This window comes from Symphalangus syndactylus, chromosome 10 (genome assembly GCF_028878055.3).
Source record: "Symphalangus syndactylus isolate Jambi chromosome 10, NHGRI_mSymSyn1-v2.1_pri, whole genome shotgun sequence".
NCBI lineage: Eukaryota > Metazoa > Chordata > Mammalia > Primates > Hylobatidae > Symphalangus > Symphalangus syndactylus.
The window spans coordinates 135,507,099-135,524,991 of record NC_072432.2 but is presented as its reverse complement, the minus strand read 5'-3'; the positions used below and the strand labels follow the sequence as shown (position 1 = coordinate 135,524,991).

Sequence of the window (17,893 nt, the reverse complement as noted above, 5' to 3'; positions counted from 1 at the left end):
TCAAAATATAAAAGTATCTGCAAATTACAACAAACCCAATGACTTCTTAAATTCACACATAATCCTTTATTTAAAAAAATTCCTAGGTCAAAAGTTGATAGTCATATAATATCAATTTCATAACTATTATGTTTTCAAAGTACTTAGAAGAACTGGGTATGTTTTATATATCCCAAACAAATCCTCCTTCCTTTAGTCACTCAACAAACATAAGCACCAACAATGCATATTAAACTAGGAGGAACTGCTGATTTTGATCATTTTGACCTATAAAGAAGAGCAATCTCATATGGTTCAACATAAAACCAGGCATTCGCCTGTTGCTTGGATACAACAGTGAAAACAAATTCCCTGGCTCCATGTGGAGTTTACATTCTGTGTATATGTGTTTGGGGATGTTGGGGCAGTGAATGAACAACCAAATATATGGTATATCAGATGGTGTTACAAACTTGAAAGAAGAACACAAAAGCTTACGGGGGATAGAAAGTATAAGGGAATTGTTGCTATTTTATATGGGTACTCAGGGCAGGTGCCACTGATAAGATGATATTTCAGCAAAATCCTAAAGAAAAATGGAGTAAGCATCTTAGATACCCCTGTAACAGCAAAATCTGGCCACTAACAAGAAAATTTCTGCCAAGCATATGCCAAAAAATACAAGAACAAATAATTCTGCTAAAACCATTAGAGTACTAAAACAATCACAGCCTTTATTAAACTTGCAACCCAATCTATACCTAACAAGTACATTCCATCAAAACTAGTGCTGCTGCCGCCTACAACTCTTACTCTACACACGTTTCATGTGAGTACTTTGTTTTTTAATCCATGTTTTCAACCTAATAAATATCCATGTATAAGAATACACATAAAGATAAGCAATTCATTCTTACATCTTTTGAAGAACCTGGGCCATCACAACCCCATTCGTTAAATCTTCCACGGTCTGGCATGGTGCATCCACATTAAATGTCTGGATCTGAAGGGAAAAAAAAGGAGGAGGAAAGAGATTCTGTGGTTACCTATGTAGACAATTTCTTAGGCTTTTTTTTTTTTTTTTGAGATGGAGTCTAGCCCTGTCACCCAGGCTGGAGTGCAATGGCCTGATCTCGGCTCACTGCAACCTCCACCTCCCAGGTTCAAGTGATTCTCCTGCCTCAGCCTCCCAAGTAGCTGGGATTACAGGAACGCACCACCATGCCCTGCTAATTTTCTGTATCTTTAGTAGAGACGGGGTTTCACTATGTTGGCCAGGCTGGTCTTGTACTCCTGACCTCAGGTGATCTGCCTGCCTCGGCCTTCCGAAGTGCTGGGATTACAGGTGTGAGCCACCGCACCTGGTCAAAAATTCTTAGGCTTTTTTTTTTTTTGGTGATTATCTCATCTTAGGGATTGGAATAAATTTTAAAAAGAAGTCTAATTGGAAACTTTTGCCTTTAAGGGAAATGTCCTGCCAAGTATTACCGTAATTTTTCCCCACTGGTAAAAGAGAAATCGTGGTGGATACCGGGTGGCTTCCCAGCATCCATTCTACTCACACAAGATCAATCTATGAAAATCACGGCACCTTCATCCCCTCTACCAGTGACTGACTCAGGGACACACAGGGAAAAGACAATTTGGACTAAAGAGAGATAAGGAGACGCTTCTGGGAAAGAAAAGCCAATCTCCTGTTGATTTAAGTATGCTGCCTCCATTACTGTGAGCAGTCATCTCATGACTACAAAGGCAATCATCTTAAGATTAGACCAATGCAGTGAAAGGCAGAGAGAAGAGCTAGGAAGAACTATATCCCCTCCACGACGGCACCCCCCACAAAAAAAAAAAAAAAAAAGAACTATGTCCTTAAGGTAAAAACTGAACTACTGAATTTAAAAATCTTGATGCCTCCTGGTCTGTGAGATGAATTCATTTATTCTTTACATCTGGTGAGGTTGCAGTTTCTGTTACTCAGAGGCCAAATATGTTTACACAGATGTAGAAGTCACACTTAGAATGGTTAGGTTAGATATGCACTTCATTTTGATTTCAAATATATTCTGAAACTTTGTATTAATCAACATGATGTAGCCAAGAAATGTACTTTCCCTAACAGTATAAATTATCTCTCAAAGTAAGAAAATGTAGCTGAGCCAGCAATGATTATACCCAGTAGTGTACTCAGGATTTAGAAGGAAATCAATCCCTGAGAACAGACAGACACAGGCCATCCTCTCGTAGAACTTACAACTAGGAAAAATGAAACAGTATAATAGAAGTGTCAACAGCAGGCATAAAGATGAGAAGTGAGAGTGGGATGCAATCTAGGTATGGCAGCTTGGTACAGATTGGGTAGGGGTAAGAACTGGAGGAAGAAACAGAACAGGGGAAAATAAAACGGTGAAAGACAGGGCAAAAAACTGAAGAATTAACATGTTAAACCTTAGAAGCCACATTAGGACCTTATCCTATGAATAAAGTAAGCAAAGGATTTGAACAGGAGAGTGAGCCCTGAGGTTTGCATTGTATTAATATAAGATCTGGCCGGGGGCGGTGGCTCATGCCTGTAATCCCAGCACTTTGGGAGGCTGAGACGGGCGGATCACGAGGTCAGGAGATCAAGACCATCCTGGCTAACACAGTGAAATCCTGTCTCTTCACTAAAAACACAAAAAATTAACCAGGCGTAATGGCACACACCTGTAGTCCAAGCTACTCTGGAGGCTGATGCAGGAGAATCGCTTGAACCCGGAAGGCGGAGGCTGCAGTGAGCCAAGACCATGCCACTGCACTCCAGCCTGGGCGACAGAGCGAGACTCCGTCTCAAAAAAAAAAAAAAAAAAAAGATCATACCGGCTGCAGTATGAAGGAAGGAGTGGAGGGAAAGAGACAGGGAGACCCATTTGAGTAGGTTTATATACTAACACGGATGAAGCTAAACTCAGTACTGACAATGAGAATACTGGGAATAACACTCAGGTGACCATATGTCTTCACACATATTTTTATTTATTGGGTTAGAAAAGAAGTAAAACTGCTAGGTCAAAAAGTGTATGAACATTTTACAGTTTTTGATAAAACTGTCAAACTGCCCTAAATATATACTGTAGTAAGAGAATAAAAGAGAATTTATTCTCTTACTAACGGTGGGTGAGTGGCTACTTCTCTGCACCGTATCATTTATCTTTTTTTTTTTTTTTTTTTTCAAGACGGAGTCTAGCTCTGTCGCCCAGGCTGGAGGGCAGTGGCGTGATCTCGGCTCACTGCAAGCTCCGCCTCCCGGGTTCACGCCATTCTCCTGCCTCAGCCTCCCGAGTAGCTGGGACTACAGGTGCCGGCTACCACGCCCGGCTAACTTTTTTGTATTTTAAGTAGAGACGAGGTTTCACCCTGTTGGCCATGATGGTCTCATCTCCTGACCTCGTGATCCGCCCGCCTCCACCTCCCAAAGTGCTGGGATTACAGGCGTGAGCCACCACGCCCGATCTCATTTATCAAATCTTTAAAAGACAATTATTGGCCAGTACGGTGGCTCACGTCTGTAATCCCAGCACTTTGGGAGGCCGAGGAGGGTGGATCACAAGGTCAGGAGATGAGACCATCCTGGCCAACACGGTGAAACCCCATCTCTACTAAAAATACAAAAAATTAGTCGGGCGCCGTGGCGGGCGCCTATAGTCCCAGCTACTCGGGAGGCTGAGGCAGGAGAATGGCGGGAACCCGGGAAGCGGAGCCTGCAGTGAGCCGAGATCGCGCCACTGCACTCCAGCCTGGATGACAGAGCCAGATTCCGTCTCAAAAAAAAAAAAAAAAAAAAAGAAAATTTATCCCCTAGTTTATTTTTGGGGTGATGAAAATGTTCTTGGAACTAGATAGTCATGATGACTGCACAATCTTGTGATCATACTAAAAACCAAAAAATTACACTTTAAAAGGATGAATTTTATGGTATGTAAACTGTACCTTAATTTTTAAAAATCTGTCACATACCAGTTCTCTGAGCTAACATCTATTTCAGGATAGCAGTACAGTAAAACTGAAAGACAACTGCACCTAACTGCATTAAGGCATGAAACTCTACCTGAAGGGTTATAATCTTTCTTTTAATTCCAAGAAGCTCTATTACCACCACCCAACCTCTACCTCCCCCTCCCCAACAAAAGCATGAGAAGAGTAAAGCATGAGATCACCTGGAATTACTATCTCTAGAGCAATGGATAATTTTGCTCCCGAGGAGACATTTTTGGCTGTGAGTTGGGTGCTATTGTCATCTAGCTGGTTGAGGCAATGGGATGCTACTATTAAACATAACGCATAGTGCAGTGCCCACAGCAAAGAACTGTCCAGCGCAAAATGTCAAATAATTTTCTAGAGCCGTGGTTCTCAAAATGTGGTCCCTACGTCACCAACAATGGCATCACCTGGGAACCTATTAGAAATACAAAATCTCAGGCCCAGCCCAGACCTACAGAACTAGCAACTCTGGGCATCTGTTGTTTTAGCAAGCTCTCCAGATGATGCAGATCAACACTAAAGCATGAGAATCTCTGGTGAAGTTAGCAAACATAAAGTTAAATATCAATGCAATCAAAACACAGAGGTGAAGTTACAAAGTCATGTACAGTTAGTATAGAACAAAATTAGGATTTGAACCCAGGCTGCCTAATGTCAGAACCTGTATGTACTCTTATGCTATACTATCTTTTTAAGGACTTTAACTTTTGTAATTTGTACATCAGTGACTTACTTATTCTTCCATTAGAGGACAAAAGTTGTTGGCAGAATCGAGTTAGGCAGAGGAGAATCGAATGGGGAAGATACGACCATAATAATTATACCACCCCCAATTCTATATACTAGTATGCATTTTATAGGCTGCCAAATAAGTGATATAAAAACAATAAGGACATATTAATGTTGCTAGGTTACCCCAAAGTGTACCGAGCCTATGTGATGACTTTTTTGTCATAACTTGGTAGCATTGTAGACTTCGTTTTTCAGTCTCTAAAACCTGGAAAAGTGCTATCTTTTCATCGAGATTCACATACAGTTCAAGAAATTAGGCTTGACAGGTCTAATAGGCAGGGCAAATTTTGACTCAGAGGGTGGAGAGAGGCGGCACAGTGGAAATTTTCAAGCATGTCCTGCTGAACTTGCTTGCATAAACTTTGATTTGGAATTTAAGCTTAAGATGTTTCCCCTTGGTAAGATGATACTTAACTCTTTTTGTAACTCTCTCTTCTGAAAAAATCTGGAACATATGGTTCTTGGGCTAGTAGGCTGTCTCAAAAAAAGGGCAATTTATCCAGCATGTGAGGCAATGAGATGTTCCATTGAGTTCTGTATAGGTAACAGAATCATCCCTTTAAGTGCTTAAGCTTTTATTACTTTAGCCATTTCTAGTGGAATAATTTCGAAAATGTACTATATACATCTCTCCAATCTCAAACTAAATGCTATGTAGTGAAAACAAACTTTTATTTGATACTCAGGAATATAATTATGATCTTCAAAAATTGAACATGGAGGCTCTAGAAGTACATAAGGCTGTCATCCCAAATACGGAATCATACAGCTCTTAGATCTTGTCTGTCACTGACAGTTGTCTGCATTTTGCTGAGTGTCAGTCACCTTCTAGCTTACTGTGTGAGAGCAAAACCCCCCACACAACCAAACTGACTAGAGGTTGACATAAAATCAAGAAAATTAATCTAAATGAGTCTTTTCTTTGGAGTGTATGTGCACATTTTTGCTTGCATTTAGTTTTAGAATTGTGCTTAGCATTAATCTGGCTTACAGATAGGAGGGGTGATAGTATACATTTAAATGTCATCAAACACTGCTCATTGAAACATTTATTCTGCTTTTTATAATGACAGCTAAAAGAGAACAAACCCAGAATTTAAACTCTATTTTGAAACATGTCTTTTAAAGTGTTTCCAAGGCCGGGCGGTGGCTCACGCTTGTAATCCCAGCACTTTGGGAGGCCGAGGCGGGCGGATCACGAGGTCAGGAGATCGAGACCACGGTGAAACCCCGTCTCTACTAAAAATACAAAAAAATTAGCCGGGCGTGGTGGCGGGCGCCTGTAGTCCCAGCTACTCATAGAGGCTGAGGCAGGAGAATGGCGTGAACCTGGGAGGCGGAGCTTGCAGTGAGCCGAGATTGCGCCACTGCACTCCAGCCTGGGCGACAGAGCGAGACTCCGTCTCAAAAATAAATAAATAAATAAATAAATAAATAAATAAAGTGTTTCCAAATCTTAGAACTGTACATCTTCATGAACACTGCCCTCCAATTTTGTCGCTGATAATCTCTAATCTTATCCAGAAATTTTCAGTGATGAGTTTCCAGTGACATTTCAAAAAGCCTATTCTACAATACTATACTCCCTGACCTCTCTACAGCTGATAATGTGGATTACTCGTTTTCTTGACATTTTAGGAGATTCTAAATAGATTCTCTCATGTTGTCAGGTTCTGTCAGTAGGCTTTCAAACTTCTAAGATTTCTCCTCTATATTTTTATCAGCATTTCTCACTTAAATAAATGCAATTACTACCTACCATATTTTGTGGATGCCCTTCAAATACAGACGGTCCCCAACTTAGGATGGTTTAACTTCAGAGTTTTCAACTTTACAATGATGCAAGAGATACACATTCAGTAGAAACCATACTCTGAGTGCCCATACAACCATTATATTTTTCACTTTTAGTACAGTGTTCAATAAATTGCATTAGATATTCAACACTTTATTATAAAATACGTTTTGTGGTACATGATTTTGCCCAACTGTAGGCTAAGGTAAGTGTTCTGAGCACGTTTAAGGTAGGCCAAGCTAAGCTACCATTTGGACGGTTAGGCGTATGAAATGCATTTTCAACTTAACGGTATTTTCAACTTATGATGGGTTTACCGGGATGTAACCCCATTGCAAGTTAAGGAGCCTCTGAACACCTCTTTATTTCCATGTCTTTTTTTCTCCCTAGATTTTAAACAACGTAGCCCTACTTAGATTCAATCAGCTTCATCTTTGCCTTCTTGCTGCTTCTTCTAGCATAAAGGGAAGCACTACTTGGACAGTCTCGAATACTTAAATCTTAAGTTCCTCAGCATTCTGTTTACAGATGTACAGATTCTGCCAAATCTATTCCTTCCACAATATCAAAGAATTTCTTTCCTCTCTCTCTCCCCTGCCGAGTCAAACCTCGGCCACATTATACAACTTACCAGTCTTCCTCTCTTATGAAATACAGCAGTGAAAGCCATCTCCTTGCCTGGAGGCAGAACTCATCAGAAGTGTAAGCTGCACGCTAACTACATACTACTGCTAACGATCTGAAATCCCCTAAATGGTCTGATATGCAACTGGCTACTCAAGCTCTACCAAGTCTATGTTTCAGAGGACAGAAATTGATTCGTGACGTAGCCAAATTATAAAAACCTCAGACTATTTTTATTAATTTTTTTTAACAACCAACGTAAGGCAATACTTCTCCAGCCTTTCCAGCAAAGTGCCTTGCACAAGATCGTGACGTCTACACTCCAGGGATCCTGACTCGTAACCCAAGACACCGCTAAACAGAATTTCTCTCACATTCGTGTTTTGCCTTTAAAAATAATACAAATGCTGTAGTCGCCTCCATAAACACATCCATAAACATTTAATTAACATTCTCATCAATGAGTGAAACGGAGGCTCCCGAAGGCAGCGCGGGGTCCGCCGGGGCTCTGCGCATCCCTCCCCCTCCCTGGCCGGCGCCGCGGCGAGAACGACTGGAACCCGGGCGTCGGTTCCCCTGCCGCGTCCTGAAGACCCGGCTTCAGGAAGGCGCGGCCGCTGACGTGAGAGGTGAACACGTATTTACTTCAAAGTGCGAGGAATCTAAAACCGTTTAAGAATTCAAAATCAGAATCCCACGACTCTGTTCCCCAAGGCCTTCGAGTTCCATTGTTGACGCCCAGACACCTCCAGACTCCTTTAAACGTCTGCCCGACGCCTCTGACAGGCGTCCGCCCCTCGCGCAGTCCCACCGCCGGCGGCGCCTTGCATCCGAAACGGGGTCCCCGGGCGCCTCCCGCATTCTCCCCACGCTCCCTCACAGGTCCTTTCAGTTCCCGGGCCGGAGCCGGGCCCGTCCTCCGCGAACGCGGCAACAAAGGCGAGGAGCCGCGGCGGGTCCCGGACGCAGGGCAGTCAGGCTCGGCCACCCCCGGAGCGCAGCGCAGCCCCAGCTGCGAGCAGCCGCGCGGATCCCGGAGTCGACCGCCGCGTCCCCAGCCCAGCCCCGGCCGAGGTCCGCCCAGAGCAGCGACGCCTCAGGCCCGCCAAGTTTCTCCCGGACCCTGAGCCAAGCCTCCTCGCCCCGCCAACCCCGGGCCCCGGATGTGACGGCACCGTCGCCCGCAGCGCTCGCCCCCGGGGCCGCGCGTGGAGCGTCCCGGTAGGTGGCGGGGGGATGGGGTCTTCCAGCCGGCCCGCGGCCCCCACGTACCCAAGTGAGGAGGCTCTCGCACAGCTCCGCCCGCTCCAGCGACTCTACGCTGAACATCTTCCCCGCCGCGGCCAGGCAGCGCCTACCGCCTGGCCAGACACCGCCGCCGCTCGGTCGGGGTATCCGGGGGCCCGCGCAGCTGACTCGGCCTCAGGCCCGCCTGCTCCTCGGATCCGGCCGCCGACTCTCGCCCAGCGCTGGCAGCGGCTCCGCACCGTCACCCCCAGCGCCCCTCCTTCTCCTTTCACTCGGGACCGCGCGCCAGCTGCGCGCGACTCCGACCACGCCCGCCGCCCCGCGTCCCCGCCCCCGGCCGCCCACACCGCTCCTCCCTAGCGCCGCCGTCCTGGCCGGAGCCGCCGCCGAGGAGCCACTGCGCACGCTCGCGCCGCGGCCGACCCGCGCCGCCGCCGCCACCGCCCCCGCCGCCGCGCGCGCCCCCGCCACCAGCTCGCTGCGTGTCGAGGCGCGCACGCGCGCGAGCACGCGTTCCGCTCTGGAGACAGCGGCGGCGGGTCCTCCTCCGCCGTCCGGTCGCGCCTTCGCGGAAGCTCGGCAGTGCGCGTGCGCGTGCGCCCGCACCCGCACTCCAAATTAGAAAGGGGACGTCTAGTGGGTTGTCCGGGAGGGGTGGCGGGAGCGGTCCCGGAAATAATCTGTCCTCTGTCACCGGGAACTGGCGAGGTAGTTCCTTCGCGGTGGAGAGGTACGTCCGGCGCGCGGCGGCCACGCCCACCCTATCTGGGCCCGCGGAGCCGCGGACGGCTGGGCCTGGCCTTCTTGGGGTAGCTCTGGCCGCCGAGGCTCTGCGGGGCGGTAGGAGTCGCCGCCTCCTTCCCCCGGGCCCCTCCCTCGTCTGGAAGCCCCAGAATCGCCCCGCGGCTGTCCGGAGTCGCCGGCGACGGTGGAGGGGCCGACGCGGAGAGCGGCTCTAGGTGGGCTTGGCCGGCGGCGAGGACACCGCCGCTCCGTCTAGGGTCACTCGGAGCGTGACCCTGAGAACTCTCCTTAATGCAGGAGGGGTGTGCGCCCGTTCGCCAATCCGTAAGGACCCCGGCCGACCCCGGGCCTGCGTTTCTCAGCGTTCGGAGTTGGCTTCGCTTAATGGCGAAGCGGATCGTTCTGGAGCTTCCACCTCTTTGGAGGCACGAATCTGACTGCAGGGCTGCCGATAAATTTTTAACAGATATAGCATACGCAGAAAAGTGCATACGACATACACGTTTAAAGAAGAATTAATAAAACACCCAGATAAAAACGAAAAGGGCATTGCCGGCACCCCAGGAGTTTCTCACCCATGCCCTCTGCTCCTTTGGGAGCCTGATTCTCTCCTAGCCTGACTAGTGTGATCATTTCCTTACAGCTTTACCATCTATGTGTGCATGCGATGTCGTTTTCCTTTGCCTGTTTTTGAACTTTTGCGGGTGGATCACAGTGTGTTGTTTTGTGGTTTTCAATCAGTATTAAATTGGTGTACTGTGTATGTGTAGGTAATTTTCATTGTTGCCTAGTATTCCAGTGTGAATAGAACAGTGAATCTATTCTATTCTGGGTGGGCGTTTTGTTCAGACTGAGGCTACTCAGAACATGGCTATAAACATTCTAGTGTACCTGGAACGTAGTGCAAATGTGTTGGAATTTCCAGGACATGCACCTTGGAGTCCTTAGAGAATTGTCGTTGCATAGAGTATGCATAACTACCAGCCAATGCCAAATTTTTATTTGTAGTGCAACAAAGCTAACTTCCCAGGACACACTTTCACTTTGCTTTGTAGTTCTGTAACCCCTTTCCCCCACTTTTTTTCCATTAAGAGTAGGTTTTCTCATTGAGTGCTGAAAACTGCCAAGACAGCATTGAGTGGGTTATTTGTTGTTGGTTTTTGAGAAAGGGTCTCGTTCTGGAGTGCAATGGCGCAATCTTGGTTCACTGCAATCTCTGCCTCCTGGGCTCAAGTGATCCTCCTACCTCAGCCTCCCAAGTAGCTGGGACCACAGGTGCAGGCCACGATGCCCAGCTAATTTTCTTATTTTTTATAGAGAGGGGTTCTCACTATGTTGCCCAGGCTGGTCTCAAACTCCTGGGCTCAAGTGATCCGCCCGCCTTGACCTCCCAAAAGTGCTAGGATCACAAGTGTGAGCCACCGAGCCTGGGCCAGCATTGAGTTTTTAAGGATGCCTTACAGAGTACCACTTGATAGTTGACCCCTGATCATTTAGCATTTTGTAAGTGTAAAAAGAAAAAAACTTACCTGAAGTATTCTCTATGGTCTTTTTTTCAAACATTCTTCCCTACACCAAGGGCAGAGAAACCTTTAGAAATTACACATATATGGCCGGGCGCGGTGGCTCGCGCCTGTAATCCCAGCACTTTGGGAGGCCGAGGCGAGCGGATGACGAGGTCAAGAGATCCTGGCCAACATGGTGAAACCCCGTCTCTACTAAAAATACAAAAATTAGCCGGGCGTGGTGGCAGGCTCCTGTAGTCCCAGCTCCTCGGGAGGCTGAGGCAGGAGAATCGCTTGAACGCGGGAGGCTGAGGTTGCAGTGAGCCGAGATCGTGCCACTGCACTCCATCCTGACGACAGAGCGAAACTCTGTCTCAAAAGAAAAAAAAAATTACACATATGTATCTCGCCTGTCTTTGATTCCTGTGTTGGTGCCTCTGGATATTTGTCAAACTAGAGTTCCTACGTTCCTTATCAGGTTATTTCTGTCGAATTTCTAGCACTTTTAAGTGACCTATAATCTTGTAGGCAAGTGAATGAAGTCAGTGAGTGTATGTCACATTGACTTACGCCTGACTCATATGCAGCTTGTCTTTAGATGGGCAAACAAGATGCTGGCCCTACTGGAGTGGCTGTGCCGTCCTGGGCACCCTTCCTCCAGTGGCTCCAGTTTTCAAGGCTTTGACACAATGGACCTAAAGTCTCCTTTTTCAAGCTTGGCTGCATATCCACAGTGCTTTTGTGCATGATGTTGCGTTGTTCTGGAGGTTTCATTTTGTAATTCCGGTTACCTTTGATGAAAGAAATTAGTAAAAACTTTTTGGTTGTGAGTAATTGCAGAAGCCATGTGGCTGCCAAGTTTCTACATGAGCCTTGGGGTAAAAAGACACTGAGATCTTCTCCTTTGTTCCAGGAAGTCCTGGAATTTCCTAGTTTTCTCTTATTTTCTCTGTGTGTTTTATTTTTTTTTTCCTTCCTTCCCTGAAAGCTTTGGAAATGCCTGAGGAGAGGTGAGTTGAACTTGTCTTAGATGTCTGGTTACTCCAGTTAGTTGGAGGCTGGTTCTCACCCACAGCTGCTTATCAGATTAAAGAGGGCATGTCTTGTGTGACAGTGCTCCAGATTGCATCCTGTCTTCCCAGGGAACACATACTTAGAGCTGTGATTAAAAAGAGTTTGAGATGCTATGTGGAGCAGCTCTGGGGCAGGCATGGCTAGTTTTTAATCATAGTTCTGCTGATTCCTTGGCAGTTAATAATATTAACCAAAACACTGTGGCTTCCATTTACTGAGAGCCTGTATGATGTGCCAAGCAGTATGCTAAATGCCTTACCTTCATTATCTCATTATAAACTTCACAAGGCAAGGCACTTCCCCTTCCACGCCCGCCCCCAAAAAGAGTGGCAGTTTGATATGGTTCAACCTAATGCCTTTTACATATGAGGAAGCTAAGACTGAGACTTTACGTAAGTCCAGGGCTGTCTGACTCTGGAACTTGTTCTTCTTTGCTGTCTGAAGATACTGCTCAATAAGATGTAGCCAGCTGAGCAATTGCAAAGCCAGTTTCTCTGCAAACTTCTATCAGTTACACTGCACAGTTTCCAAGATGGATGGGGTTCAGTTTTTGTGAATCTTAAACAGTTCAAAACCGAGTATTAGTAACTCTTCTTTTCATATTTTACAGGATACCATGAAATAGATTACATCCCGTGTTCTATACATTTAATAACCTTGTTTTTGGGTTTAATGTAAACAACATTTAGTGGACACTACAACATATAAGACCCTGCGTACTACTAACAGTAATAAGATACGATTTCTGACTGAAAGGAATTCATTCTTTAAAAATGTATTTTTAATTTTTATAGATGTATAATAGTTGTACATATTTATGGGGTACCTGTGGTATTTTTATACAACTATGTACAATGTGTAATGATCAAATCTGGGCAGTTTTTTGAGACAAGGTCTTGCTCTGTCACCCAGGCTGGAGTGCAGTGTTGCGATCTTGGCTCACTGCAACCTCTGCCCCCCAGGTTCAAGCAATTCTCATGCCTCAGCCTCCCGAGTAGCTGGGATCAGGCGTGTGCCACCACGTCTGGCTAATTTTTGTATTTTTAGTAAAGATGGGGTTTCACCATGTTGGCCAGGCTGGTCTCAAGCTCCTGGTTTCAAGTGATCCACCCACCTTGTTATCCCAAAATGCTGTGATTACAGGCGTGAGCCACAGCACTGGCCTGAATCTAGGGTTTAAAAAAAAAACCCTACAACAGAGCCTCCAAATAACATGAAAAAATAAATCCAGTAAGATGTTACTTTATATGCTTGGAACTAAGTGCTTAACATTCTGTGATTAATAATAATAAATTTTGAAGGTGAAACAATTGAGCACAGTATCTACATATTCTAAAACTGAACCGTAGTCACTTGTGGATTCTGTAAATATTTGGCACCAATAAACATTAATTTTTGGCTGGGCGTGCTACCTCACGCCTGTAATCCTAGCACTTTGGGAGGCATAGGTGGGTAAATTCCTTGACCCCAGGAGTTCGAGACCAGCTTGGGCAAGATGGTGAAACCCGTCTCTACAAAAAATAAAAAAAAATTTAGCTGAGCTTAGTGGCGCACACCTGTAGTCACAGCAGGAAGATTGATTGAGCCTGGGAGGTCGAGGCTGCAATGAGCCAAGGGTGCACCACTGCACTCCACCCTGGGTGACAGAACAAGACCCTGTCTCAAAAAATAAATTTTAAAAATTAATTTATAAACATTAATTTGAGCAATATCTGTTTTTCAAAAAGGAAATTCATGGTGTAGTGAGAGCGTTTAGCAGTTGACATACTAGTCACGCCACTTAGGTCAGTGTAGGTGCCTCTGGAGTAGGCACCGTCAGGAAACTGAGCGACTGGGTGGTAGATGAGAATGGGCATTGACTGGGCATTGAAGCTCAATTTGCATATCAAGAGAGGAAGCAAGTATTGGCTTTATTTTTCTTGTTAAAGTAATTCATACTTGAAAGTACTGAAACTGTGAAACTGTGTCCTAGGGAGGGTGATGGTCTGGCTTTGTCAGTCCAGCTCCTCACTGATAACCACTCTAATGTTAGCTTTGATCCGGCCTTTTCTCTATTCCCAAACTCTGAATCAGAGAAATTTAGCAGTAGAAGGAAGTGAAGAAATAAAGTCACAGTTGTTAACCTAAAATAATTTAAAAGGTCAAAATCGAGTTTAAAGAGAGTTTAAGTGTAAAGGTTGAGGACAGGCCACCTGGGAAAGGACAGATTTAAAAGCGTGGAAGTCAGTGCTCTGAAGTACAGACATTTGGGATTGTTTATATAGACAAAATTTAGGGACATTTAACAGAATTTTAATATGTTAATGTAAGGCTTAATGTACAGTTATAATGATCTGATTAGTCAAGGTGTCTTTTTTAGGGAAAAAAGAATAACTGTCATGAGATCCCTGTTTGGGGCACCATCTGGTCTGAGTTAGGAACAGGACAATAAAGGAGGCAGTTAATCTGTAATAAAAATCAGCAATTAGAAGGAGGAGATCTGGTCTCTTTTAAAAAAAAGACTTAGTCTTTTTTTAGTTGTTTATAGAACAAGAAAAATGAGGAAGAGTTAAGCTAAAAATCTAAGAAACAGAATTGTAAACATGTTACATGACCCAGATCATAGTCACATCTGTTTCAAGGCTTAAGGTGTTTTGGAGGTTCTAAAAACGTTTAAATTTTACTTACTTTTACACAGTTGTTGTAACAGAATTGGAACTAAAATTCAGGGCTTCTCATGTCCAAGCAACAACTGCTTGGGCTTCAGTTTAGAGCCTGTATGGTTGGACAGAATCAGCACCACTGTTTAGTTCGGGATAATCACTGACTGTGAACAACAGAAGTTGGAGAACAGAAGTCCTCGATTTTGGAATTTATTTTCAGTACTGAGGTATTATGTCATCTCCCCAAGTAGGAAATTTTGTTTCCTGTTTATCTTCTGGAGTTTTAAATCAGACCAGCCTCTTTCCAAACTGAAGTGATGGTACAATACCTTATTTTTGAGCCACTAGCACCTGCAGTTGCTTTTTTACTCCAATTTTATGAGAAACTATGGCAGAAGTTGTGCTATGGAAGCTCCCAACAAGCAGGTCAAATGGCATTAGATCTCCATTTGACAGCCTGGCTTTTGTTGGGATTTCCATGGGACAAGAAAATGCAGTGCTATTCTCTTTTCCTCTCAACACCGCTGGGAATATCTGCTGTCAAATGATGCAAATAAAATAATATGGCCATGCAATACTTAAATATCCTGGATCTCTGAGCTCTTGGAAATGTATATGAAGCAGTATCTTAAGAGTATAATCGCAGGCAAGGTGCAGTGGCTCACACCTGTAATCCCAGCACTTTGGGAGGCTGAGGTGGGTGGATCATGAGGTCAGGAGCTCAAGACCATCCTAGCTAACACGGTGAAACCCCATCTCTACTAAAAATAGAAAAAATTAGCCGGGCGTGTTGGGGGGCGCCTGTAGTCCCAGCTACTTGGGAGGCTGAGGCAGGAGAATGACGAGAACCCAGGAGGCACAGCTTGCAGTGAGCCGAGATTGCGTTACTGCACTCCAGCCTGGGCGACAGAGCAAGACTCCATTTCAAAAAAAAAAAAAAAGAATATAATCACATAGTAGTCAAATATTTATATATAATATATATTATATATATGTTGTACAGTATAATTTATTCGCATTACCATTGATCGCACCTTGAAGGACATAGAAACAAATGTAATGCATTTTTTTAAGTACAAAATAATAAACTGCCTAAATGTATAGCATAGGGGAAAATGTGAGTAGCAATAATTACAGTGCATTTATTGATAGACTTAACTTACAAAGCACTTTCACCTCTGTTAATTTGTTTTAACCCTCACAGCTCCGTGAGGTAATTAGAGGTTGGAAATCTTGACACGGGTAACATTTGGGTTATCTTTGAGCAGATGCAAGTAGTTCTCACTGCCCTTAGGACTTTTTAAACAGCTACAGCACCTCTAATTTTTAAGAGAGGAAACCAGATGAAATAAAACCTAAATTGACTCCATGGCCCACCCCTAGCTTATTTGAGGCTCTTCAGTTCAGTTGGCAGCTCATTTAACTGTTCTTTTGAATGAAAATACTGCAATTAGAGCTCTTTCTGTGAGTTTCCTGGTGTGCACCTTCGTAATGGTTATTTGAAACCAATCATTAAAAGTTCCATGTATCAGGCGATTACTCCGTGTAAAGCTGATGAAAGCTGCCTTTCATCTGTTTGTGTAGGTTTCTTCCATGAGTGATAATTTTCTTGCAGCCAGTTCAGATTATTTTCAAAGGTATTAAGACGTCTATACTCAAAATACCTGATTAGTGATGATATTGAATAAAACTTTTTTCAGCTCAATAAGTTACATAAATGCAGAACTTTATTTTAATTATTCATATATACTTAACTGAGTATTTCCTTAATTTCTCTTTAGGTGTCTTATAAGACTTTGACACTTCCTGTTTTGTCTGAAAAAAAATGTGAATTACCTGTGATATTTGGACTCCAGTGTGGTTGGGCTATCTCCCCTCATACCTATAGAATTGGGTACTACCGGCCGGGCGCGGTGGCTCACGCTTGTAATCCCAGCACTTTGGGAGGCCGAGGCGGGCGGATCACGAGGTCAGGAGATCGAGACCACGGTGAAACCCCGTCTCTACTAAAAATACAAAAAAATTAGCCGGGTGTAGTGGCGGGCGCCTGTAGTCCCAGCTACTCGGAGAGGCTGAGGCAGGAGAATGGCGTGAACCCGGGAGGCGGAGCTTGCAGTGAGCCGAGAGGGCGCCACTGCACTCCAGCCTGGGCGACAGAGCGAGACTCCGTCTCAAAAAAAAAAAAAAAAAAGAAAAAAAAAAAAAAAAAAGGATTGGGTACTACCATTTTTCTCTAGTTTAGAGTGTAGGAAGGAAAGTTTCTTATCCTCCCTTTTCTCTTCATAAGGAAATGCAGCATCAGAGTGATTCTATATTCCAAGCAGTTAAAAGAATTCTGAACCATAAGCTGAGCTTAGTTTCAGGTGGGCAAATAGTTTTTCAAGCACCAGAATTTTCATTATTTCAAGTAGTTTTAGTATAGCTATAAATGTTCTATAGCCTAAATGTCTTTTGCTTTTCAAATTACTAACACTGTAAGTATGGTAAGTCACTTTTATTTAAACAAATATCTATTAGGTCCTATTGTGTATAGGGCATATGCTAGAGAATATGAGAATGCTTACAGAAAACTATAATATATTTCCTTTCCTATCAATACATGGGAAATGCCGCAAGATATACACATGCTGTGAGGGGGAAGAGAGATCTGATCTATTTAGAGAGTTTATTTGGTATTCAGGAATAAGAAGAGAGCAGTTGGATAAGAATGGCTTTTATTTATTGTTTTTGGTGGGGGGTGGGGAGGTTGGGGGGTGGGGGATAGGGTCTTGCTCTGTCTCCCAGGCTGGAGTACAGTGGCGCTATCTGGGCCTCAGTACAACCTCTGCCTCCCAGGTTCAAGCGATTCTCCTGCCTAAGCCTCCAGAGTAGCTGACATTACAGGCGCACGTCACCCGGCTAAACTTTGTATTTTTAGTAGAGACGGGGTTTCACCATATTGGCCAGGCTGGTCTCGAACTTCTGACCTCAGGTGATCCGCCTGCCTCGGCCTCCCATAATGCTGGGGTTACAGGCATGAGCCACTGCATCTGGCCCAAGAATGGCTTTTTTTTTTTAAAGGGGTTAAGCTTGAAGAGGAAAAAACATTTTTAAAAAATGCATAAATAAATGATAAATTATAGTAATTGTTTTCCTTAAAAGAAATAGAATTTGACTGGGTGCAGTGGCTCATGCCTGTAATCCCAGCACTTTGGGAGGCCGAGGCAGGCAGATCACGAGGTCAGGAGATCGAGACCATCCTGGCTAACACGGTGAAACCCTGTCTCTACTAAAATATAAAAAATTAGCCGGGCATAGTGGTGCGCGCCTGTAGTCCCAGCTATTTGGGAGGCTGAGGCAGGGGAATTGCTTGAACCCGGGAGGCGGACGTTGCAGTGAGCTGAGATCCGCACCACTGCACTCCAGCCTGGCAACAGAGCAAGACTCCATCCAAAAAAAAAAAAGAAATAGAATTTTGTACTCCACAAAATAAT

General features: G+C 44.6%; 2 protein-coding genes across 16 annotated transcripts in view; one reads left to right on the top strand and one right to left on the bottom strand.

The window, feature by feature from the left end:
* Nucleotides 1–8,800, bottom strand: part of HOOK3 (hook microtubule tethering protein 3) — a 129,926-nt gene extending 121,126 nt beyond the window's left edge. For 3 of the 6 annotated variants that reach the window (XM_055296109.2, XM_063610969.1, XM_055296112.2), the window contains exon 1: nucleotides 897–984. Coding sequence is in view for 3 of the 6 variants with exons in the window: in XM_055296107.2 (XP_055152082.1) it covers nucleotides 897–982; nucleotides 8,480–8,536 (143 nt within the window). In the remaining 3 variants the exon portion in view is untranslated. Of the gene's footprint in view, nucleotides 1–896; nucleotides 985–8,479 lie in introns of those variants that run through there. The other 3 variants (XM_055296108.2, XM_055296113.2, XM_055296107.2) reach the window with 2 other exon arrangements.
* The window catches only part of RNF170 (ring finger protein 170), a 48,458-nt gene continuing 37,550 nt past the window's right edge, over nucleotides 6,986–17,893 (top strand). For 2 of the 10 annotated variants that reach the window (XM_063610993.1, XM_055296118.2), the window contains exon 1: nucleotides 9,192–9,414. Coding sequence is in view for 3 of the 10 variants with exons in the window: in XM_063610989.1 (XP_063467059.1) it covers nucleotides 9,491–9,624 (134 nt within the window). In the remaining 7 variants the exon portion in view is untranslated. The other 8 variants (XM_055296119.2, XM_055296124.2, XM_063610992.1 and 5 more) reach the window with 8 other exon arrangements.